The 21,383-nt window shown below is 48.2% G+C and overlaps 11 protein-coding genes across 13 annotated transcripts; 8 read left to right on the top strand and 3 right to left on the bottom strand.

Annotated features, from left to right (window-relative positions):
• The first annotated feature begins 37 nt into the window (after nucleotides 1–37).
• On the top strand, nucleotides 38–985 carry LOC111081754 (guanine nucleotide-binding protein subunit gamma-1). 2 transcript variants are annotated; one of them, XM_022377891.2, is made up of 2 exons: nucleotides 38–131; nucleotides 198–985. In XM_022377891.2, the coding sequence occupies exon 2, from the start codon at nucleotides 287–289 to the stop codon at nucleotides 488–490; it is 204 nt and encodes a 67-aa protein (XP_022233583.1). In that variant the 5' UTR covers nucleotides 38–131; nucleotides 198–286; the 3' UTR covers nucleotides 491–985. The 2 variants fall into 2 exon arrangements, with proteins under 2 accessions (XP_022233583.1, XP_022233584.1); XM_022377892.2 differs by having other exon boundaries at nucleotides 72–131; nucleotides 195–985.
• A 15-nt stretch (nucleotides 986–1,000) lies between these two features.
• Nucleotides 1,001–1,590, top strand: LOC121404581 (high mobility group B protein 2). Its single transcript, XM_041594248.1, has one exon. It carries the CDS (start codon nucleotides 1,097–1,099, stop codon nucleotides 1,313–1,315), a length of 219 nt encoding a protein of 72 aa, XP_041450182.1. The 5' UTR covers nucleotides 1,001–1,096; the 3' UTR covers nucleotides 1,316–1,590.
• Nucleotides 1,591–1,688: 98 nt separating this feature from the next.
• On the top strand, nucleotides 1,689–2,643 carry LOC111076315 (PSME3-interacting protein). Its single transcript, XM_022370062.2, has 3 exons — nucleotides 1,689–1,936; nucleotides 1,990–2,150; nucleotides 2,206–2,643. The coding sequence occupies exons 1-3, from the start codon at nucleotides 1,741–1,743 to the stop codon at nucleotides 2,560–2,562; spliced, it is 714 nt and encodes a 237-aa protein (XP_022225754.2). The 5' UTR covers nucleotides 1,689–1,740; the 3' UTR covers nucleotides 2,563–2,643.
• LOC111076312 (nucleolar GTP-binding protein 2) lies at nucleotides 2,560–4,908 on the bottom strand. The gene is made up of 3 exons (XM_022370059.2): nucleotides 4,591–4,908; nucleotides 3,846–4,524; nucleotides 2,560–3,778 (listed from the first exon to the last, which is right to left on the bottom strand). Exons 1-3 carry the CDS (start codon nucleotides 4,798–4,800, stop codon nucleotides 2,640–2,642), a joined length of 2,028 nt encoding a protein of 675 aa, XP_022225751.2. The 5' UTR covers nucleotides 4,801–4,908; the 3' UTR covers nucleotides 2,560–2,639.
• Nucleotides 4,909–4,947: 39 nt separating this feature from the next.
• On the top strand, nucleotides 4,948–8,861 carry LOC111076309 (E3 ubiquitin-protein ligase SH3RF1). Its single transcript, XM_022370055.2, has 6 exons — nucleotides 4,948–5,582; nucleotides 5,646–5,754; nucleotides 5,945–7,655; nucleotides 7,714–7,902; nucleotides 7,965–8,246; nucleotides 8,306–8,861. The coding sequence occupies exons 1-6, from the start codon at nucleotides 5,469–5,471 to the stop codon at nucleotides 8,478–8,480; spliced, it is 2,580 nt and encodes an 859-aa protein (XP_022225747.2). The 5' UTR covers nucleotides 4,948–5,468; the 3' UTR covers nucleotides 8,481–8,861.
• A 12-nt stretch (nucleotides 8,862–8,873) lies between these two features.
• LOC111076322 lies at nucleotides 8,874–9,336 on the bottom strand. Its single transcript, XM_022370068.2, has 2 exons — nucleotides 9,208–9,336; nucleotides 8,874–9,077 (listed from the first exon to the last, which is right to left on the bottom strand). The coding sequence occupies exons 1-2, from the start codon at nucleotides 9,258–9,260 to the stop codon at nucleotides 8,957–8,959; spliced, it is 174 nt and encodes a 57-aa protein (XP_022225760.1). The 5' UTR covers nucleotides 9,261–9,336; the 3' UTR covers nucleotides 8,874–8,956.
• A 24-nt stretch (nucleotides 9,337–9,360) lies between these two features.
• LOC111076318 lies at nucleotides 9,361–9,865 on the top strand. The gene is made up of 2 exons (XM_022370065.2): nucleotides 9,361–9,571; nucleotides 9,635–9,865. The coding sequence occupies exons 1-2, from the start codon at nucleotides 9,461–9,463 to the stop codon at nucleotides 9,731–9,733; spliced, it is 210 nt and encodes a 69-aa protein (XP_022225757.1). The 5' UTR covers nucleotides 9,361–9,460; the 3' UTR covers nucleotides 9,734–9,865.
• A 72-nt stretch (nucleotides 9,866–9,937) lies between these two features.
• On the top strand, nucleotides 9,938–11,600 carry LOC111076316 (ras-related protein Rab-4B). Its single transcript, XM_022370063.2, has 4 exons — nucleotides 9,938–10,202; nucleotides 10,272–10,352; nucleotides 10,426–10,758; nucleotides 10,829–11,600. Exons 1-4 carry the CDS (start codon nucleotides 10,187–10,189, stop codon nucleotides 11,038–11,040), a joined length of 642 nt encoding a protein of 213 aa, XP_022225755.2. The 5' UTR covers nucleotides 9,938–10,186; the 3' UTR covers nucleotides 11,041–11,600.
• Nucleotides 11,408–17,926, bottom strand: LOC111076307 (endoribonuclease Dicer). Of its 2 annotated transcripts, XM_041594246.1 has the most exons (8): nucleotides 17,741–17,926; nucleotides 17,543–17,673; nucleotides 17,193–17,370; nucleotides 16,664–16,974; nucleotides 15,890–16,589; nucleotides 15,256–15,813; nucleotides 15,014–15,188; nucleotides 11,408–14,950 (listed from the first exon to the last, which is right to left on the bottom strand). In XM_041594246.1, exons 1-8 carry the CDS (start codon nucleotides 17,777–17,779, stop codon nucleotides 11,865–11,867), a joined length of 5,178 nt encoding a protein of 1,725 aa, XP_041450180.1. In that variant the 5' UTR covers nucleotides 17,780–17,926; the 3' UTR covers nucleotides 11,408–11,864. The 2 variants fall into 2 exon arrangements, with proteins under 2 accessions (XP_041450180.1, XP_041450181.1); XM_041594247.1 differs by lacking the exon at nucleotides 17,741–17,926 and having other exon boundaries at nucleotides 17,543–17,694.
• A 223-nt stretch (nucleotides 17,927–18,149) lies between these two features.
• On the top strand, nucleotides 18,150–20,539 carry LOC111076317. Its single transcript, XM_022370064.2, has 3 exons — nucleotides 18,150–18,311; nucleotides 18,430–18,502; nucleotides 20,258–20,539. The coding sequence occupies exons 2-3, from the start codon at nucleotides 18,452–18,454 to the stop codon at nucleotides 20,447–20,449; spliced, it is 243 nt and encodes an 80-aa protein (XP_022225756.1). The 5' UTR covers nucleotides 18,150–18,311; nucleotides 18,430–18,451; the 3' UTR covers nucleotides 20,450–20,539.
• LOC111076313 lies at nucleotides 18,509–20,154 on the top strand. The gene has a single exon (XM_022370060.2). The coding sequence runs from the start codon at nucleotides 18,636–18,638 to the stop codon at nucleotides 19,551–19,553; it is 918 nt and encodes a 305-aa protein (XP_022225752.2). The 5' UTR covers nucleotides 18,509–18,635; the 3' UTR covers nucleotides 19,554–20,154.
• Nucleotides 20,540–21,383: the final 844 nt, after the last annotated feature.

Here is a 21,383-nt window from a genome sequence, read left to right as displayed (position 1 = left end):
AAAACTTATCGAGTGTAGCTATCGAATGAACCACCGCCTGGCCTGGCAACCCTAGGTGAATCGATTGTAATTTGTATTGATTTTTCAACGCTCCGAGAACTTAAAATTCGTGCCTGTGCCTGTTGCTAGAGGTAAGAGCTAATTAATATTGATTTAATTGGAATTGCCTTGAGTGCAGGAATTATTATTTTCAGCAGCAACGGTACTCCAAATCAATTCGCTGGCAAGCCCACACCGCTCCACCTGCAGCACCATAGGTCTCGCCGAGACGGCTGTCCTAGACCTGATGGCTGCCACTTTGCAACAGCAGCGGTCCATCAATTCGCAACTACGTCGCGAGATGGGAATAGAGCGCATTCAGGTCTCTGAGGCCTGTACGCTGATGATGAAGTACATTTTGGAGCACGAGGCGGACGACTCGCTACTGAGCGGATTCAACAGTCAAAAGTTGAATCCGTTCCGCGAGAAGAGCTCGTGCAGCATCCTATAAGTGGAGTTTTAAGTGCCGTGCCCCTCCCGACACAGTTTCGGTTCCTAACAACAGTATTTATTGATATACATACTCTTATACAGAGAATTACTCATATATGTACTATCTATTGTACTCAAATAGACCCGCCGAATGGCAGGGAATATGAATATGAATATGCATGCATGTGTGTGTACTAGTGTTAGTATATCCACCCATTGATGTTTGTTGTAAGTATGCTGACCTCAATTATGTCTATAAACTGAATATATACAATGTATAGGGCAGATATTTATGAATGTGTAAACATTCGGGAACCGTCTTGAACAAAAATGCCTGCATATGTATGTATAGATATCGTGTATTTTGCTATCCTGTAGCTCTTTTTTGGAGAAATACATACAATGCATACATACGTATTTATGAATTAGCAGTTTACCAGAAGACACCATCCGCCACACCAACCCACCCTCTATGAATGTTTCCTATTGAGATATACGTCAAATAAATCTATATATTCGTAAAATAAATCAGTGTAGACAACCATTTTTGCATCATTGTGTTTATTTTTTAACAAATATTCATCTCGCACACACATACGTGCATATATAAATTTAAAGTTGAGCCATGATCCACCAGTCGAGGGCGATTAATCCCTATTTTGTATTTCTGGATCAGTTTCGCGATAATCTGAGAAAGCTTGGCATTAAGAATATCAAACCTACTGTCGTGGCCAAAATGTGTGGACAGAAATGGCGTGAAATGAGCGATGCTCAGAAGTCCGTGTACATCGAAAAGGCCAAGAACAACCGTGAGAGCCGAGACATGGAAAATTCGGTTAAATAAAGTACTGACGATCTAATGGATTTGGCCGGTCTAAAGGTGATGCTCCCATACGATTTAATGCTGTGCAAATCCTCCTGGAAGCATGAAGACTTGTCCATTCCTATTCGGACACGCAAGAAAGGCCATTCTGATAGAACTGTTTAAAATTAGTAATGATCAGAAAGAACTGGAGGATGTGCTACAATACATAGCATACAATAACAACGAAAATTTAAAGTTACAATTCGCGCCATAATTGGTCATATTTTTCTTCGGTATATTTTGAAAACGATAAGGTATATTCTCAGAGTCAGACGGTATATATGTTATCGGTACAAACAGTATTATTTTCTGCGGTATTTAAATCGTGTTTATCGAAACTGGGATGGCATTATTTATCGTTATCGGCGAAATAAAAATTTTAGAAACAAAATTATTAAAACAATATGAGTTCTGGCTTTGTAACTGAAGCAGAGGCGGCCGAAGCTCGCCAGAAGCGTCAGGAGGAGTGGGAGCGTGTTCGCCAGCCAGAGGATCCACTGGAGCGACCAGAGGAACCTTATGACGGACGGTCACTGTACGACCGCCTGAAAGAACAAAAAACCAAAAAGGACATGGAATACGAGGAGGCACACAAGCTGAGTAGGTCTGTGAAATCTTTAATAGAGCTCCTCTCTAAGTGCCCCCACATACAGAGAACCTAATTCGCGGCCTGGACGATGATGAGGTGCAGTTTCTGGAGGCTGTCGATGAGCACAAAATTAAGGCTGAGCGTCAACAAATGCGTGATGAGGCCCGTGAACTGGAGGACTTTCGCAACCGCGTGGAGAAGCTGCAAGAGGAAAGCGTTGATAAGGTAAACCATAAAAACTGTTCGAATGCATATTTTATTAAAGTGATTGATTGTACAGAAACTGCAGGCAGAGCTGAAGACCACCGCCAAATCAGTTGGTGCTACGGGCGGCCGAAACACACAGAAGTCATTGCTTGGCCACGGAATCAAACGCAAAAACGGTGAATCGGCCACCACAAGCAAAGTGGCCAAAACGGTGGAGAACAACAGCGCTCCAGTGCAGAAGGAACAGGAGGAGAAAGCACAGCCCACTTTTCAAAGCGGGCTAAAGTTGATAGCCACGCTGCCTGGCATTGGGCCCTACACAGAGTCCAGCGACTCGGAGGCTAGCACCGATTCGGACGAGCTCGATCGGTTCACTCGCACCGATTTGTGTGGTCGCAAGATGCCAAAAAAGAAACAGTGCACAGAGTAGGGTCAGATCAATCTTTTTATTGGGGTTCTTAACATGTAATTCTTTCTTGCAACAGAATATAGCCTAGAGTGTAAAGATTAAGTGTCCCTTTTCTTGTTGCGATTGCGATTCTTCACGTTGGTCATCTCGTAGAAGTTGCTGCCGATCTTCTTGCGCTTCTGGTTGCGTTCCAGGGCACGCTTCTGTTTGGCTGTCAGACGCGGAGCCTTCGCACTGCTGGGACCGGTGGCGTCATCGGAACTATCGCCCATGTCATCGGAATCGCCCGGCTGGACCTTGGCCACGCGGAACTTGCCCGACGATGTAATGGCCAGCTGTTGGATCTTCTTTGTCTTGGCCTTCTTGTGGATAACACGCTGCAAATCGTCATTGTACTCATCTTCAGAGTAGAAATCGCTTGCTCCATCGCTCGATTCTTCCTCCTCATCGGCGAGCTGACGAGCCTTTTTGCGGGCCGCCCGTTCTGCCTTCTGCTGCTCCAACAGCTCCAAGTCGATGTGATCCAGCTCCTTGACATCCTGCTGCTCGTATTCCAGGCCCACTCGAATCTTTCGGAAGTCCTGAATCTGCTTAAACTCTCGCGCCCTCTTTACCGACTCGCTAACAAACGTTGGAGCCTCCGACTTGGCATCCGAGTTCGCATCGTCGCCAGTTGGCTCCTCTTCTACCTTATCCTCCTGGGATTTGGGCGTGGCAAAACCTTCAGGTGGCACATAGAAGGGAAGCTTGCCTCTCTGCCAGTCATTGAGCACCATGCGGGACGTCACGGCAACGTCTGGCTCTCCTCCTTTCAGCAACTTGCCGGACTTCTTGGCCAGCTGCTCGAGGAAGTGTTTCGGTGAGGTCCAGTTATCGATTTTATAGTTTTTGGCAACGTACTCCTTGCGCACACGCTGCAGTACAGTGTCCACATAGTCCTCCGGATTGGTGACCAACTCCACACGCACCACACCCTTGAGAACCTTTTCCGTGTCTGTCTCAGCCGTGGGGTACACCACGCCGGGACAATCGATCAGGAAAATGCGCTTCATCAGCGTTATGTACTGCCACACTTTCGTCTCCCCCGCAATGGGTGCCACCTTGCAGACCTTCTTCGAGCGCAGGGCATTGATAACCGAGGATTTTCCGACATTTGGGTAGCCAATAAATCCCACACTGATTTGCTTCTTGTCCAAATGCAGCTTGCCCAACTGACGGAACAGATTGATGAGGGCACCTATAGAGAGAAAAGCAAATTGCTAGATATTCTTGGCTCGAAATAAACTAGTATATATATCACTGACCTTTGCCAAATGGATGCTGAAGAGAGGCATGAAACGCGATTGTGGGATACTCAGCACTGAGGATGGCCACCCAACGCTGTGTGACCCAGACAGGCACCAGATCCACTTTGTTCAGAATGAAGAACAAGTGCTTGTGCGGCTTCTCTTTGCGCAGGAACTCCTCGATGTATTTGGAGCGTGTGCCCATGGGATCGCGGGCATCCAAAACCTGCAGCAGGACATCGGAAGCGTCTACGACCTTATGAAGCTCGTTCCAGATGCGTCTGCTCCCTCCGGCTCCAAACACCCAATCTCGAACGGCCTTCTTTTCGCCAGTGTCCTCGCGTATCAGATCTAGGTCCTTGGTTGAGTCATATTTATCAGCCTGTTCATCCGCTGCCTTGCTCAAATCCTCCAGATCACGCACTTTCAGGCTGACACGTTTGCGCTGCTTCTTCGGCCCAAATACACTGTCAAAGCTTTCTGTTTCCAGAAGATGGACACGCTTGTACTTGGAGGCCTCATTGAGTAGCGTCACTGGCAGCTGTGATGGCTTCATGATGACTTGATAGGGGTCCTTGACTGCCTTGCCAATCTCATCCTGGAACTTTTGCAGAGCCGATTGGGAGATCACACGGGAGTTGCTGAACCACTTGGGTGTGGGCTCCACTCTGGCCATTGAACCAGCAGGCAGGCGTCCCTAGAATCGCGAAATTCAGTATGATATCCACTATGAGGGGGAGGCCAGTGATTGTGCACGACTTACCTGGAACGGTGCCGGACAGATAATCTTGCCAGTACGATCCCGCTTGGCCTTGAAGTTGCGGTACATCTGAAGCCGCTTTATGGTCCCCTTCGTACGCGGGTGCGCAACACCTTTCAGTCCTTCCTTTGGCCGTTCCGGATTCATCGAGTGGTTGGAATGGTTGAACCCCTGGGTACGGGGCTTACCCGTTGTGCTGCGTACTTTCGGCATGTTTTGTTGATTAAATCGCGCTCCTTTCAAACAATCAAATATATCTTTGCAGCACGACAAAACCAAAACACACGTGCTTGGCTAAAATTAAAAAACAAAGGAACTTTGCGGTGTTCAACACTGGTTTGGTTTACATGTACAGTGTTGCAAGACCCACTAAAACAACAGCATTGAAATAAATAAATTTATTCAAATTAAGTATTCGAATTAATGGAGAATACACAACGACTGCCTTCAATTAGTATTAAAAATTGGTTAAAAATCAGCATTCAATTCATTGCAACTGCCAATAAATGCAACAAATGCTAATATATTTTCAAGTGGTCGTCATGTTGAGCAAGCTGGTTTCATATCCGTGTACATATCCGCTTAGTATTTGTGTTCACACGAGCTTCGGCTGCGCTTAATAAAATTGCTCTCTTAATTTAAATAATTTAAATGTTTGAAGCTAAAAGTGATAATATAAATGAAAACCTTGCAAGCAATCCGTAGAAATTAGCTTAAAACATACTTATTCTGCATTTCCCAAGCCTCTCTTTGGATTGCGTTCGAGTGTTTGTCGTGTATGCATGTGTGCGTGTGTGTGTGGCGTTTTGGAATGTTGCCTTGCACGAAATTCAAATTGTGACCCCATCCTTGAGATTTTGCTTTCGAGGCATACCTAAGAAATGGATGAGCATACATTGAATGACCTGTTGGAGTGTTCGGTTTGTCTGGACCGTCTGGACACCACATCGAAGGTGCTACCATGTCAGCATACATTCTGTCGCAAGTGTCTGGTGGTAAGACCGACTGAAATTCTAATTTTTCCTACTCTCCCACTGACCAATTTCCCTTTCCTTTAGGACATTGTGGCCAGCCAACACAAGCTGCGGTGTCCGGAATGCCGCGTCCTGGTCTCGTCCAAAATCGATGAACTGCCTCCGAATGTTTTGCTGATGAGAATTTTAGAAGGTAATGAGGGAGTGTGAGCCATGAGTGTGCGCAGCCCACGCGACTATCATCTGGCGGTCGCAGCCCACGCGACATTCGGACTAGAATTCTTGAATTGTCGGAGTGTGGCAAAGCGGCATTGGCCAGATTTTCAGCAAGTGACTCGCCTTTGCTTGGCTTAGTGATAACTCTATATTTTCTCAATCTGCAGGCATGAAACAAACAGCGGCTGCTGTTAAAAACGACAATAAAAGTGAAGAGACCGAAACGCCCCCAGAGAAACCGAAAACCCAACATCACACGGAAACGGTGGCCCCCACGGGTAGTACACAACTGCAGCAGCAGCAGCAGCAGCAGCACCCGCACCAGCAACAGCAACAGAAATCGCAGACTCAGGTGGTTCGTCAGAAGCAACGTCGGTTTCTACTGCCGCACGCCTATGCCCTGTTCGATTTTGTCTCCAGCGAAGCCAACGATCTGAAGTTTAAGAAGGGGGACCTTATATTGCTTAAGCAACGCATCGACAACAATTGGTTCGTGGGCCAGGCCAATGGACAGGAGGGAACCTTTCCCATAAACTATGTCAAAGTATCCGTCCCTCTGCCCATGCCCCAGTGCATTGCCATGTATGACTTCAAGATGGGACCCAATGATGAGGAGGGCTGCCTCGAGTTCAAGAAGAGCACAGTCATCCAAGTGCTGCGGCGAGTGGATCACAATTGGGCTGAAGGTCGAATCGGTCAGACAATCGGAATCTTTCCCATAGCATTTGTGGAGTTGAATGCTGTAGCCAAGAAGCTCCTCGATGGTGGAGTAATGAATCAACAACCGTGCCATACGCCACAGCAGCAGCAGCAGCCACAGCGTGCCCTTCCTCCTGTTCCCATAATTGATCCCACAGTGGTCACAGAATCCAGCTCTGGCTCCTCGAACATCACACCAGCCAGTAGCAACTCCAGCTCCACTTCCAGCTCGAACAACTGCAGTCCCAATCATCAGTCATCGCTGCCAAATACTCCCCAACATGTGATGGCCTCTGGATCGGGATCTGTTCGTTTTCGGGATAAGGGAGCTAAGGAGAAGCGGCATTCGTTGAATGCCCTGCTCGGAGGGGGAGCACAGCTTAGTCTGCTGCAGACCAACCGCCATTCCGCTGAGATTCTAAGCCTGCCACATGAGCTGAGTCGCCTGGAGGTGGCCGCCTCTCCAGCCACATCAGCGGCTGCCAAAGCGACACCCGCCTCCCAATCTGCACGCGTGCTGAAGACCAATGTGCAGCAACAAATGCCTCCCACTCTGCCCTGGGGATACCTGGCCCTGTTCCCATATAAGCCACTACAAAACGACGAACTGGAATTGAAGAAGGGCTGCGTGTACATTGTGACCGAACGGTGTGTGGATGGCTGGTTCAAGGGAAAGAACTGGCTGGACATCACTGGCGTCTTCCCGGGGAACTACCTGACGCCATTGCGCACACGCGACCAGCAGCAGTTGATGCACCAGTGGAAATACGTTCCCCAAAGCTCGGATGCGAAGCAGATTCATCCCCAGCAGCAGCAGCCAGTGGCGCCAGATGTACGCCTCAACAACATGCTGCCCATGCAGCCGCCGGATTTGCCGCCCCGCCAGCAGCAAGCATCGACCACAGCCACAGCGTCGACGACCAGCTGTTCGGTCTGGACAAAGCCAGTGGAGGCCTTGTTTAGTAGAAAGTCCGAGCCCAAGCAGGACACCTCCACGGCCACTTCAAGCAGCAGTTCCTCTGGCGCAGTCGGACTTATGCGACGACTAACGCACATGAAAACACGCTCCAAATCGCCAGGAGCTTCGCTGCAGCAAACTCCGAAAGATGCCACCACCACCACAAGCATTGAAAGCACTGCTAAGACAACAGCTCCTCTCTTGCACCCAGTGCATGTCAGGTAGGTGCTTCCCCATAATCCCATATCATCATAATTATCACAATCGGTTTCTCTTCAGATCCGGATCATGTCCCAGCCAACTGCAGCACAGTCAGCCGCTCAATGAAACGACAACAACAGCAGCAGCTCCCCCGTCCGCAGGTCAGCAGCATTTCCAGGGCAAGCAACAGCCTCCCGTCAGCAGCGGCAGTGTCTCTTATGGTTCGCAACGCGTGAAGAGCAATAAGGATCGGCCACATTTGCTTTGGTTAGTGGAATCTAAGACTGCTAGTCGAGCAAAAACCAATAACTTGTCCATTTTTAATGCAGCGCACGCCAGTCCTTGGACGCAGCCACATTCCGCAGTATGTACAACAATGCGGCCTCGTCTCCACCACCGCCTGCATCCTCAATAGCCGCACCCATCTATGCCGGTGGGCAGCAGCCTGGCAGCCAGACGCAGCTGCATGCCAATATGATCATTGCACCGAGCCATCGAAAGTCTCACAGTCTAGATGCTGGCCATGTGCTCTGCCCCAGCAGCAATGGCATCACCGAGGCGGCCATAAAAGCCAGTGCAACAACCAAGTCGGTCTATTGCACGAGAGAAAGGTGAGGGTCTCCGGGGCGGATAAGATAATTCAATTTGATTTTAACTATTTCCATTGCAGTCGCTTTCGTTGCATCGTGCCGTATCCGCCCAACAGCGACATCGAACTGGAGCTGCATGTTGGCGACATCATCTATGTGCAGCGAAAACAGAAGAACGGCTGGTACAAGGGCACACATGCGCGCACCCACAAAACCGGACTGTTCCCAGCTTCGTTTGTCGAGCCGGATATCTAGGCCCAAGCATTTATTAGGTGAAATTCGAAATTACTTGTCAAAATTCATTCAATCGCCGGTCGATTTGGGCTTCCAGTTTTGCAATTTTGTAATCTCTTTAAAAAAGGAAATCATTTGTACTCGAATACGGAACTCGCGGATGTACTTTTTATACGATCTGTAATCAAAATAGGCCACAGCCCACTAGTGTGTGCCTTGAGCAACGAGTTACTTAAGCACTTTAGAAATAAGCTAGAGAGTCAACTCGAATAAGAGAAAATATTTTAGATACGGCGAAGGAGCCTCTCTGGGCCCTAACCATCCCACAAACGATTTGTGTCCAGTTGAAAGTTACATATTTGTAATATACAAACGTAATTGTAATACGAAATTTATACACACGAACACACAAGATAGTTTAAACTTATTTTATTCACTAAGCAAAACATTGCGCCCAAGTGGACATGAACTACGTGTGGATGTGACGAAGGTCATATTTATTCGGTCTTGTCGTACTTGGAGCCGTAGATGGGAACGTACTGCAGGATAAGCTTCCAGTCGGTGTAGTAGAGCAGAGCCAGGCCAGCAGCACCACCGAAGCCAGCACCAGAGCGAGCGCTGAAAGAAATGGGAGCAGACAATATTGTTATTGAATCTGCATGATTATGCAATGTGCCTGTGTGTGCACATTTGACCGAATTCGAGTACAATCCTGATGCCGCAACAAGACCCGTCATCATTTACTTACAAGGAGGACGCGATTTCAGCGTGTTTCTTGCCAAATGGGATGCGGAAAGCCATTTTATTCAGCTAAATTACTTTTTCTTCAATGTTATCTGGCCTTGCCGTTTTCTAGTACCAAAAATATGCAGCCCTGAGCTGCGCTGTTCCGACCCTGGTTATTGAAAGGTTGACAACACTGTTTGGAGTACGTGCGAGCAACAATTTGTCATCAATCACATTTGTTTATTATAGTTTGTCGTAAAACCTTATTTGCCACAATGAAAGTATCTATTTTTGGTGAACTCAACACGTTTGAACTGTTCGTCCTGAGCAGCTTATTGCCAGCCGTCTTCGTGTTCCTGTGGACATTAATAACTGGGGACATTAAGGTAAGGTCGTGCCCAAATCTTATCTACCGGAATGTTTATTTTAATGCAATTTCCTCATTACAGAACTTCAAGGGCAGCAAGCTGGCCTACTCCGATTTCACCGCGCAGGATCCTGTCAACTGCTACCAGAATTACGGCGAAAAGAAACAAAAGGATACTTAAGGATCACATCACACAATTAAAGACTACCCAAACAGAATTACATACATAATGTATTAAAATTTAAAAAAAATAGCTTGCGGATCTGGAGAACAACAATAAAGTTGAGATTCTCTTTTGAGAGGAATATTTAAATTAATTAAATTGGAATTTTGTTCGTTGTTTCTTATCGTGTCTGGTCACACTTAGATGTATTTTCAATGTTTATCAACACTATTCGACGAGTCAGAAGAGCATTTTATCCAACTTTTGAGTTGTTTTAATTGTTTAAACCCAATTAATTACTCCTAAGCTTCACTATCGTCGACTTTGACGTGTCTGTGCCCTTTTCGGAGCACACCCACACAATTCCTTCGAGCGTAGGATACACCCAACGACCAAACCAGGCCTCTGGCTACGAAAAACAACGAAACAAAGGCTGCGGACGACTACACACAGAGACAGGCAACAAAAACAATGTCGGAAACATACGGTTTGTCTTTACACGAATAACTAATTAGAAGCAATTTCTAATTAATTCCGGTTGGGGAAACTCGTCTAGATTACCTGTTCAAGTTCCTGATAATTGGAAGCGCTGGCAGCGGCAAGAGCTGTCTGTTGCATCATTTCATCGAAAGCAAATGTAAGCTGTCTCTGGAAGTTTCCCCATTTATGCGTAGAATTAATTTTAAATTATTTATTCCTTTTGTTCAAAGTCAAAGACGACAGTTCGCACACCATTGGGGTGGAGTTTGGCTCTCGCATTGTGAATGTGGGCGGAAAATCGGTGAAGCTGCAAATATGGGATACAGCCGGACAGGAGAGGTTTCGATCTGTGACCAGGTCCTATTATCGCGGCGCTGCAGGTGCTCTGCTGGTCTACGATGCCACATCGCGGGACTCGTTCAATGCCTTGACCAATTGGCTCAATGATGCGAGGACATTGGCTAGCCCCAACATTGTTATTCTGCTGGTTGGGAACAAGAAGGACCTGGAAGAGGCACGCGATGTAACATTTCTCGAGGCCAGCACCTTTGCCCAGGAGAACGGTTTGTTCCTTTTACTTTGTGTGCATTTGCTATTTCCTTTCCCTTTTCACTTACCGAATGCCTTTTGTAGAGCTGATCTTCTTGGAAACGAGCGCCAAGACTGGCGAGAACGTTGAGGAGGCCTTCCTCAAGTGCTCCAAGACCATACTGGCCAAAATAGAAACTGGCGAGCTGGATCCCGAACGCATCGGCAGTGGCATACAGTACGGCGGAGCCGCTCTACGCAATCTACAGACTCGGCAACGGAGCATCAACAAGCCAGACTGCACTTGTCGCGTGTAGAGCAGCGTGCAGTCCCGAATTACTTACTCCTGGCGTATCGTATTATAATAAGCGAGCAAATTAATCTCTATTTTATCACGTACTCGGAATGTGACCGCATTACCCCTAAGTTTTACTGTGTAGGCAGGACAGGGCAGGGCCGGCGGGCAGGGCACGCGTGTGTGTATGTGTGCCTGGACTCCTTATTGGTCCATCTCATCTCATCTCATTTCGTTTAGTTTGTGTTTGTCTTGTTAGTTTTAATCATTCCAAAATGTAAGCTGAATGCTTTTCAGATCTTTTGAACATATAATTTAACCATTTGTTGTCTCCGCCTCCAATGTTACTTACTCTAATTTGTAGTTTGTAAGGCACTTAATAATGTATCTACAGAGGCCGGCCGGAGCAAAAGCCACCGCTGTGGCATGGACAATCGGATCGAATGAATCGAAGAATGCATGCACTCAGCATTTTATTGTAAATACAAAAATGGCATTCACGTCGTTGACGACGTAGCCCATCCGATTGTAAATCTAACTAAAATGTGCACTGAAACGCGGTAAATAAAATCGCAAATAAAAATATAAAAATTCATAATTTGTTAACATTCATAAAAAGTTGTATAAATGGCGTCATTTTAAATCTTAAACGAGAAATGGTGCGAGCAATGCCCTTTTTGATCATAAAATTCGTACTTGCAAATGCACTGACCAAAAAATGTCTAGGCATGACTCCCATTTTAAACATTGACAGGTGAAAATCAACTGGAAATATTTATAATGGGTGTCAGGCTTAGCCTTTTCGTGGATCGCGGTCACGGGTGTCACGGCATGCCGTTCTATGGGCTATGGATCATATTTAGCCAATTTCTGAAGAGCGCTCTTGGCAGCAGCTAATTTGGCTTGGTTCTTGTTGCTGCCGACACCAGTGACCCGAATTGTCTTCTCCATGCACGTGAACTGGCAGAACACCATCACAACATCCTTGTCAACCATGGGCGGACCGTAAACGGGATTGGCCAGCTTGTGCTCCTGTAGCTGTCGGATCGGGCTGATGGGTATGTTGCGGGAGAACTCCTTCAGCTCGGGCTCGAACAAGTTGTAGATCATCTGCCAGGTTGTCTGCAGATCCCGACAATCCAAGTAGACGGCCGCAATGAGGGCCTCCAGGACATCGCCTAAAGCCTTGGGCACATCTACGTTCTGCGCCAAGTTGAAGGCACCGATGCGTGGACCATCTTTCGATCCATCTTCCATCGCTTGCTCCATTTCATCGTCCATGTCCAGAATAACGGGCTGCACATCTCGCTCCTCGAGCAGAAAGCGTACATGATTCGTGACCCTGTGGCCCTGGCTCTCCTGGAAATTCACAAACTTGCTGATGGTCTCCGAAAGGAGCGCGTTTTCAGCCAGAATGAACAAGTGCAGCTTGTGCCGCACGCAGATGCAGCCCAGTGTCGTGTTATTGACCAAAGCCGAGCGCAGATCCGTGAGCTGGCCCGGCCGCAGCTTGCTGTTGTTTTCGAAAATGTATGCAGAGATGAGAAAGTCGAGTATGGCATCGCCAATGAACTCCAGCTCCTGGTAGCAACCGGTCAGGCGGTTAGTGGGAAACGACGGATGTGTCAGGGCCTGCAGGAGGTAGCCGCGATCCCGGAATGTGTAGCCTATATTCTCCTCCAGATGGGAGTGGTTGATGAGGAAGCCATCAATATCGGCAGCGCTCGTGTTTGCTCGCATCTTGGCGCTTCTCAACTGAAGATCGAGCAGCTGTGTCAATGGCTTATCAACGTCCGGTTTGCAAATGCCGAAGTATTCGAGCATGCGGAAGCCATGCTGCAGTCCATAGTTCCTCACAATGACCCCCAGCAGGGCCTCCAGGGTGTCGGCCACCACCTTGTTCTGAATGGTCGACTCGCCAAAGCAGTAGTTCACGTCGGATGAGAAGTCTTGGCCGGCATGATGGCCATGCTGATTGCCCTGGCAGCTCTGCACAAAGCGACGATAGGTGGCCTCGCTGCAACGACCGGCCAGAATCTCCTCGTCGCTGAGGTTCAGATCGAAGAGATTGTGGGGACCAATCAGTTTGGCAAGGCACGGCTGCTCCGTCCATAAGGCCAAGACATTTTCGGGCAGGCCAATGCTGGGCGGAAGCCACGAAATTCGGGGATCGAACAGGCTGCAGCTAATACGGCTGGGAATATCCGTCTCCCTGAGGCAGTACATTAGATTCTTGTTGGACACCAGTCGCGACTTGACCTGCGTGAGCGTGCCCTCGTTCCATTCGGGATACCTGCTTGCCAGGTAAAGACTGCCACTCATCTTGAGGAACGAGTCGCCCAACAGCTCCAATCGCTCCATATCATACACATCTGCACTTCCCGCTGTGGTGATGGCCGCCAGGAACTCGCCCTGATGGGCCGGAGTGATGTGTTCGTCGGAAACGCTCTTCAGCAGAATCGGCAACACATTCGGCGACTTTTGAGTGGGCGCCGAGTTGGCCGGCGGCAGCAGTGCAGGCCGGGCCACTGCGGGCCTTGCCGGACTCCTGGTCTCATAGATGCCCCCCTTGGGTATCTTGAACTGCGTCTCCAGCCAGTACTCCTTGTCGTCCTGCTCCATTTTGTCGATAGCCGCCACTTGGCCGGCGACAAAATTGTTGTAATAGTTGAGCTCCACGGTGTAGGCGGACATGATGTTCCGGGATAGGTCCACGGGTTCGAGGTACTGCTGCCAAGGCTCTTGTACCTCGCGTATATGCAGGTTCTTCACGCCGATTTCAATTTCTTTGGTGGGCAGGGGCTCCAGGATGGAGCGCGGCTCTTCGACATCATCGTTGGGTACGGCATTGCCGTGGGGATCCACATTGCGGCGCAGCGACCAGTCGATCTCCAAGAGCTTTGGCCTGTAGTCGAGTCCATTCTGAGGCAGATGCTGCAGCCCCAGGAAGGCATTGAAGCGCTGACGCAAGGCCTCAGCGTGCAGCAAGAAGTGGAGACGGTTCAGGATGCTGGGCAGAAACAGGGCCTTGATCCAGAGGTCGCCGGGGAAATCGAAATTGAAGCAGAGCTCCGGTATGAGAATAATCTTGGCCCTGGCCTTGCTCTGGGCCGACGTCTTGCCCCGCTGCTGGACATAGAAGTTCAGCTGCTCCGTAAGTTCCCGCACCTCGATCAGGCCCTGGTCCATGTGAACCACCCCGCCGATGTGATTGCCATACTTGGACGTAGTGAACTCGCCATAGCTCATTTCCTGCTGTTTGCTGTCCATTAGGCTGCGAGGTGTCAGGTCTCTGCGCACCTTGTGCACAAGCATTCGCTTGGTTGTGAAACTTGCGTACCACTGGGTCACAATTTTACCCTCAAAGTCTTCTAAACGCGGCGCTGGCTGCTCCTGGCGCTGCTTTACGCTGACAGGCTCCGAGATGGGCAGACGCTGGAACTGACGGACCAGCGGCCAGTCCACCACGTTCTGATACTCTGATCCCACGGCCAGAGGCACCAAGAAGTATGAATTAGCTTTGCTGCGACGATCCAGTGCAAAGCAGGGACGCCAGATCTTCAACAGGTCGCGGAACAGCATTCCATGGAATTGATGCAGCTGCTCCAGCTGTTCCTCACTCGAAATAACCAGCTCTCGCGGCTGCTCGTTCACACGCACATGCAACGGGCCTTGGTTGCAGAACAGCGGCATCTTGGACAGAGGCGGCAGCTTCTTCCTCAGCAGCAGCGCAAAGTTCCTGCCCGACAGTAGATTGTCGTGCATGTGCTCCGTGTAGTCGTTGCGCTCGAACTGCGGCTCCAACATGATCTCATAGGCATAACAGACTTCGCCAATCCGTGGCCTGCAATCGTAAAACTCCTTCGGACAAGCGGTCTTATAGGTAGCAAATCTGTCCGATGTGTCCGTCTGGTTGGTGACCGTATCGACCACTGCAAGCACAGAAGGTTAAAGATTGTTCAAAGATATTGGGTGAGCATGGGACCTAGACCCACCATTGTCGCTGTATTTCTTCCAGTGGTCAAAGTGAAAGTCGGCTATGGCCGACACCCGATCCTTGAGCGAGACGGGTAGAAAGCGCTCGTTGAGCTCCCCCACCGAGTAGAGTTTAATGCAGGTCTTGAATGCTGCCGATATTTTGGCCGCCTTCACGGAGGGCATGGGATCGCTCTGAAAAGATACGATTGGCAAGATTACTGACTGACTGACGGCGCTTGGAAGTCGATTTCGGGCTTACATAAATTGTTTCACGCATGGACGAGCTGAGTGGAAGCTCGATGGAGACAACCTCTTTGAGTGCGGCCCGAGCACCAAAGAGTTGCTGGCGGTGCTGCTCAGTGAGCAATGTGATCCATGCCTCCACAAAGCCGAATGCATCCGTGGGCATGCTCTGGCAGTAGCGGTGGAGCAGCATAAGGGCACCGCTGGGCAGCAGCACGGCACCGTGTTCGTTCTTAAAAGGTGGGATCACTTCGTGAAAGTGATCGGCTATCTCGTGCATTAGAGGCTCGGCCCGCTCCAGTACGCGATCCTTCAGAAACTCTCCGATGTCGGCATGCGCTTGGCGATACTGAAGGATCTGCTGGCTGATTTTTATTTTGTCCATTTCTGAGGAGAAAACCACAAACTGTGCGTCCTTGGATCGTGCCCGCCCCTTCGTCTGCACGTACATGTTGAATGTCTTCAGCGGATCCAGGATCAATACGTAGTTGCAGGCCTTCACATCGATGCCTTCCTCCAGAACGCTGGAGCAGACCATCAGGTTGGCTTCGCCATCCCTAAATTGGTGAATGGCCTTTGATGGGCATTCAGACAGGGAATAATAATTTATGAAACTTTTTTCTGCTGTAGACGACACAAGAGTAACCTACCGACTTTTGCCACTTGCGCTCCAGGACGCCTTCAAAATCCGCTGCGACCGAGTTGCGGCCCACCATAAACTGCGGCACGAGCACATCGCGCAGCTCCGGCGTGGCGGCAATAAACTTCTTCAGCAGTTGGTATATGCACTTGCTCGTATATCGGCGCTCCACAAAGAGTAAACAGCAAACATCCTTGGCCTCCTTGCCGGAGAACGTTTGCTTCACGTAATGCAAAAGTCTCTGCACCTTGGGCGTCGAAAAGTTCAACATGATTTCCTCAGTGTGAACATCTTCATCGGATTGCGAATCTTCGTCGAGCATATCGCGGAGCTTCCTATTTAGTATGTGACGGATGACGTTGCACAGGTTGATGGCCGACTTGTACATTTGGCTCAGGGTAATGGTTTCCGACTGATGCAGCTTGATTTCGAACGCCACAGCAACCGACACGATGGCCATGGCTGCCACGTATATGCCGTACTGCTCCAGCTGGTACTCGAAGTCGTTCAGCAGAGTCTTCACTGAGCTTTTTTTATGGGGTTCGCGCATGTTGAGCCCCTTGGTTAAGCGGGTCGGCTGTTTGCCAATTTCCAATGAGTCTAGCAGTGCGTAAAAGTACTCAATGTGTGCATGTATGATATGGACGACATCAAGGGACCTCCCTTGCACTGGATAAATCAATAAACTCTCCTTGGGTTTGGTGGAGTAACTGCAAAAGAACCAAACCAAGCTGCTGTAGAGTTAACTGCTCCCATGGGAAGGGCTAAGGTAATAGGATCTCACAGCATCACGTTCTTCAATTCCTCCGTGTCGGACACGGTGATGATGTTGCTTCTGTAGGTCGTCTCCAGTTCTCTGAGCTTGTGGGAGACCTCCTTAAATTCGTTGCCTTTAATGAGGACACCCGTCAGTCCCACAACGCGCGGCATCGGCGTGCCCCTGTCAGCGAGCAGGAACAGATGCATGAACTCATGGTAGGGATGGTGGCCAGTGCCATGGTGGCACTCGTCTATAATCACAATACTAACAGAGCTCAGCTCCATGAACTTCTGGGTGAACATATTCAATATGACTTGGGCTGTGCCCACCAGAACCTATTTGCCATTGCAAGTGAAAGATGAAAATGCAATTAGAAACAAAATAATGGCCAATGCAACAATTGTAAAGCACTTGGACAAATGCTCGTGCCTCCGTTCCATACATACGAATATCAGAAATGGCTTCAGGGCATGCACATGAAGTGCCTGATCATATTACATGTGTACGGATCAAGTGCCGATCGCTTGATGGGCCACGTAGCGCTGACACTCACTTGGCTTTCGCTTATTTCGTGGCTCCATTTTGTTCTCGACCAGTCGTCGACGCCCTGCTCCCCCACAAAGAATCCAACTTTGAGATTTGTAAACTTCTTCACGGCCACAGCCTGCTGACGGGACAGCTCGACTGTGTTGCACATAAAAATAGCACGTTTGCCGCCCTCTTCGATTGATCTGTACAATGTAAACAATAGCTATTTATTTGCATATGTATGAATGTGCATATGTATGCATGTGTACAATGTACATACATAGGCATATAATCACAGAGTGTAGATTAAATGTTCATATGTATGTACATATGCACTGTACATGCACGCGATTGAAGAGTGCTAGACGGACTTACTTGTCCATGTCTTTGGAGAATCGCTTGAGGGCCAGGATGGCCACGTATGTCTTGCCAGATCCGGTCGGCAAATAGATTATACCATTATTCTTGGTAATATGATCAACGAGACGCAGCTGATAGCTGCGAGGCTGCAACAAAAGAACATGCATTCCATTCACAATTCAGCAAAAAGTGCACTGCAATTTATGTATTTACCTTTATTTCAGACTCTCCACCATCCCTATTATCTGCCATGATGCTCCTGTGTGCTACTTGAACCGGCTTAAGTTTCTCATATAAAATTCAAGTGAGTGCCGCCACAATCGCCTGCTAAACTAAGTAAATAACTCGAGTTTGTGCCAGTGTAGACGCAAATTCTGTGTTATTGAGTTAACTCAACAATCGATAGGTAACTCATGTCAGTGTAAATAGGCTATAATATTACAAGCGAGGATGCGGACAACCAACCTTCTAGCCAGAAACCTCCAACCACCTCACAAACAATAAATAATAATTTGAGGAAACTATAAAAAAGTTCTACTTTTTAAATTTGTTGTTAAAATATTTCGCTGAAAATTTCGATTCATCGATATTTTAAACCATCGATAGAACGATGCTTGGATAGAACAGCTGGCTTTCTCACTCTTGACATGTGGATTGCGCTTTAGAGAATTTTTATTTTGGTTTTCATTTATTCTCACCCACCAAATTAATTATTCTCAACGCAGAACACCGCGGATTGCACTTCGCAGCAGAGAGCACCAGTCAGTTTAGTCGCAGCACACAAGTAAGTGATAAGCAGCCTCAGATTTGGTCGCCCTGCAACGATCAGGCAGTGAAAAATCAATTCCGTATTATGTAAGCTGCTCTGGCACTCATTAAACGACAATTTCTTTGTGTTGCAGCCGCTCATTGCCTGAACGGACCATGAAAACAACAAATCTCGGCCTGTATGCTTTTCGTTTAACCTTCAGTCAGGTGAGCATTCGAAAATTAAACCAGAAAATCGGGAAGCAATTGTAGAAAACGCACGGCCACGACCACAAGAACAAAATGCAAATGAGTGAACGGTGGGGCTAGGGTATTTCCTAACCAACACACACACGCACGTATGGCGGAGCTGGAGAAGCTTAAGTCGGGCGACCCGTGTCGGGAGTGCCTGGCCCTGGGCCTGGACCACAAGCTGCGCTTCTTTCACATCAGCCTTGAGGAGCAACTGCTGAAGTGCGAGTCCCGCAGCTGCCTTTGGCCGCACAACGATGAGGTTTCCTCCTCTGACGAGGAATTCGACTTTGGCGAAGGAATTCCCATCCAAGCGTCACAAAATGAAAACTCTGCTGCCCCAGACGAGGGCGATGAGTTCATCCTACAGCTGCTGCAGGATCTGGGGTCAGGAGCAGAAGCAGCAGCTGTAGAGACGCAGCCGGAATCAGACTTGAATCTCATCTCCATGCCGGATCTGCTTTCTGGTCCGTCGACTGAACCAGAGGCCTGTGCAGAGCTAGACTTTAGCTGGTTGGAGCCGAACATTCCCGATAAGACTGATAATTGCTTGATAGCCAAAGCAGAAATTCCGCAGCTGCCTGAAACGCTGCAGACTGCGCCCATGCTGAGTCCCAAAATAGATACCTTCGACGCGCCGCCTTTATTAACTCCCAGAGCCAACCCAAGGAGCGATCCCTTCAAAACTGCGCCCCGAAAAGCATCCACTCTGCCGCGGACTGAAGCATCCACTCTGCCCCGAAAAGAGAAAACCGTTAGTCCAGTGCCCTTGAAGGCGGCCTCAACACAACCGGCAATTATTGCCGAAAAGAAAAAAATTCCCACCAAGGAAAATGAGTTCCTGGATGCCATAAAGCGACTTGATGCAGCGCCAGTCCGCAGCACAAAGACAACACGCAGACGCCCAATTGTCAGAACTGGAGCGGGCACGGCTTTGCGGACGCAGGCGGTGATGCAGCTGCTCAAGCACCGGCAGGAGCAGGCGATGGATGGAGATTCGGAAGCGAAGCAACGACCACAGACATAACAATTTGACATTCTTTTTGTTTGAATAAATTTGCGAACGGAATTATGCATATGAGAATACGAAACGAAATCAAGTTCGTTTATTTATAAAAAAATTCGCTTTGTCTTTATTTTGTGTGGCGTTTCGAAGATTATGGATGTGTGCGGCACGCGTCTAGCACATGTTCGAGCGTGCCAGAACGAGAGCAACGATGCCAAAGAGATGTGAACTTTGGCGGCAACGAGAACAGGGCTAAGTGCGTCACTGAGATCGGCTCTGAATTGGAAACTGAATCGGAGGCTTATCCGTGGAATGCTTGACGTCACTGGACGGCCAAAGATTGCAGCACGGCATCGTTAGGTCTTGCAACATCCGCACTTCAATCAACAGGTGTACGGGTATTGGTGACAATGAGAGGGTGGCCCAATCTAATCAGCTATTGCATCGACCCCAGGCCACTCTCGTTTAATCAGTTCAATGAACGTGTGGGGCTGTGTGTGGGGTAATGTGTGGGGACACTTGAACCGGTTGACAACCGCCCGGTCGCAGTTTCTTTTTGTGCTGCGTAGTTGCACAGACAGACACTGGGTAGGGCACTGTGCCAATTAAGTATATAGGGGCAATTGTTTGTTTGGCCTTCTAAAAATACTCGTGCCTACAATATTTAGAGAGCCGTGGAAGATAGCATTTCTAATCGTGATTTTCTTTTTCCTAATCTCTTGCAGGCGCCGCCGCTATCTGCGCAGGCCTCGACGAACTGCAGCCATGCGTACACCACAAACTCATCCAGGTCCAACCGTGTGGTGACACGCTCAGCCACCATGTTGGCGCTCTTCGGCATCGCCCTCTCCTCGTTCAGCCTGAAGCAGCTGCTGGCCAAGAAGCACGGCAAGCACAATGCTCTGCGCAAGCTGTAAGGTGGAGGAGCACCGCAAATGCGCCGCGATGCTGGGCTAAACATCAGAAGCTAGGATGGAGCGATGAGCCCTGTCCTGCCGCCATGTCCTGTAGTCATACATTCTGCCATTATTCATTATCATTATCACATTCACATTCACTGTACATTTGATAAGTTAAGTCACCTGATCGCCAAACTCAAACTCAGAAAACAGGCATAGGCAAGGGAGTTTATTTTGTATCAATATTTTGTTTAAATGCTGCACCTATTATTGTAGCTCCTACATATTTTCACCCTGTTCACCCTGACTCACGCAGCGATTTCGCATGCAGCGCCAACTAAAAGGAATACAATTTGTGATAATCGTGTATGATGAATGCAATGCATCAGAGAACAGCACAGGAAACAAAATGATGTACTACGATTGATGAGGGTAGAGAATTTTTCGGAATTTCCGCTTAACTTTTGGTTTTCCCCTCCTAGTTTTTACATATGTATGTATATTTATATATATTTAGTTACAAATTGTATGCAATTCGGAAGCAACCAAAAAACCAGAGAATCGATTAAGTAGGAAGGGGGATGGATACATGCATAACATGCATATTGAGACCGTTGGACAGTGAAACGCTAAATCGCAGGCTGTGTGCGCTTCAGGTGCAACAGTATCCAATCAACAAATTAGTTTTAGTTCCATATTCTAATAAATGCAAAACATATATTCAAATTGGGAATGTTTCGTTTATTGTTATTGCTATTGCTTTTGTCCATTTCAGATAATTTCACACAAAGTTAGTTATTTAATAATTGTTTTCTGTACAACTAAAACTACGGATGGCTAATGGTGATTCGAATGAAATGATCGTAGGTGAAGCAGAAAACTTCTTCAACTTAATTCAAATTTAATAATTGAATTTATTAATTTAACTTAATCTAATTCAACCTATTATACA

Source organism: Drosophila obscura, unplaced genomic scaffold (assembly GCF_018151105.1).
Source record: "Drosophila obscura isolate BZ-5 IFL unplaced genomic scaffold, ASM1815110v1 contig_25, whole genome shotgun sequence".
In the NCBI taxonomy this organism is placed as follows: domain Eukaryota; kingdom Metazoa; phylum Arthropoda; class Insecta; order Diptera; family Drosophilidae; genus Drosophila; species Drosophila obscura.
This window is presented reverse-complemented; position numbering and strand designations above follow the sequence as displayed.

Bases quoted from the DNA above. Each gene is read 5' to 3' on its own strand.
- LOC111076317 (XM_022370064.2), top strand. From the start codon at position 18,452: ATGAAAACAACAAATCTCGGCCTGTATGCTTTTCGTTTAACCTTCAGT. The intron at 18,503-20,257 runs GTGAGCATTCGA...AATCTCTTGCAG, and splicing joins TTCGTTTAACCTTCAGTCAG to GCGCCGCCGCTATCTGCGCA.
- LOC111076318 (XM_022370065.2), top strand. From the start codon at position 9,461: ATGAAAGTATCTATTTTTGGTGAACTCAACACGTTTGAACTGTTCGTC. The intron at 9,572-9,634 runs GTAAGGTCGTGC...TCCTCATTACAG, and splicing joins TAATAACTGGGGACATTAAG to AACTTCAAGGGCAGCAAGCT.
- LOC111076316 (XM_022370063.2), top strand. The intron at 10,353-10,425 runs GTAAGCTGTCTC...TTTTGTTCAAAG, and splicing joins TCATTTCATCGAAAGCAAAT to TCAAAGACGACAGTTCGCAC. The intron at 10,759-10,828 runs GTTTGTTCCTTT...TGCCTTTTGTAG, and splicing joins CACCTTTGCCCAGGAGAACG to AGCTGATCTTCTTGGAAACG.
- LOC121404581 (XM_041594248.1), top strand. From the start codon at position 1,097: ATGATCCACCAGTCGAGGGCGATTAATCCCTATTTTGTATTTCTGGAT.
- LOC111076307 (XM_041594246.1), bottom strand. From the start codon at position 17,779: ATGGCAGATAATAGGGATGGTGGAGAGTCTGAAATAAAG. The intron at 15,814-15,889 runs GTAGGTTACTCT...TGCCCATCAAAG, and splicing joins AGCGCAAGTGGCAAAAGTCG to GCCATTCACCAATTTAGGGA. The intron at 15,189-15,255 runs GTAAGCCCGAAA...GTATCTTTTCAG, and splicing joins CCATGCGTGAAACAATTTAT to AGCGATCCCATGCCCTCCGT.
- LOC111081754 (XM_022377891.2), top strand. From the start codon at position 287: ATGGCTGCCACTTTGCAACAGCAGCGGTCCATCAATTCGCAACTACGT.
- LOC111076309 (XM_022370055.2), top strand. From the start codon at position 5,469: ATGGATGAGCATACATTGAATGACCTGTTGGAGTGTTCGGTTTGTCTG. The intron at 5,755-5,944 runs GTAATGAGGGAG...CTCAATCTGCAG, and splicing joins GCTGATGAGAATTTTAGAAG to GCATGAAACAAACAGCGGCT. The intron at 7,903-7,964 runs GTTAGTGGAATC...TTTTTAATGCAG, and splicing joins GATCGGCCACATTTGCTTTG to CGCACGCCAGTCCTTGGACG.
- LOC111076322 (XM_022370068.2), bottom strand. From the start codon at position 9,260: ATGGCTTTCCGCATCCCATTTGGCAAGAAACACGCTGAAATCGCGTCC. The intron at 9,078-9,207 runs GTAAGTAAATGA...CATTTCTTTCAG, and splicing joins GCTGAAATCGCGTCCTCCTT to CGCTCGCTCTGGTGCTGGCT.
- LOC111076315 (XM_022370062.2), top strand. From the start codon at position 1,741: ATGAGTTCTGGCTTTGTAACTGAAGCAGAGGCGGCCGAAGCTCGCCAG. The intron at 1,937-1,989 runs GTAGGTCTGTGA...CCCCACATACAG, and splicing joins CGAGGAGGCACACAAGCTGA to AGAACCTAATTCGCGGCCTG. The intron at 2,151-2,205 runs GTAAACCATAAA...TTGATTGTACAG, and splicing joins AAGAGGAAAGCGTTGATAAG to AAACTGCAGGCAGAGCTGAA.
- LOC111076313 (XM_022370060.2), top strand. From the start codon at position 18,636: ATGGCGGAGCTGGAGAAGCTTAAGTCGGGCGACCCGTGTCGGGAGTGC.
- LOC111076312 (XM_022370059.2), bottom strand. From the start codon at position 4,800: ATGCCGAAAGTACGCAGCACAACGGGTAAGCCCCGTACCCAGGGGTTC. The intron at 4,525-4,590 runs GTAAGTCGTGCA...TCGCGATTCTAG, and splicing joins TCTGTCCGGCACCGTTCCAG to GGACGCCTGCCTGCTGGTTC. The intron at 3,779-3,845 runs GTCAGTGATATA...TTCTCTCTATAG, and splicing joins TCAGCATCCATTTGGCAAAG to GTGCCCTCATCAATCTGTTC.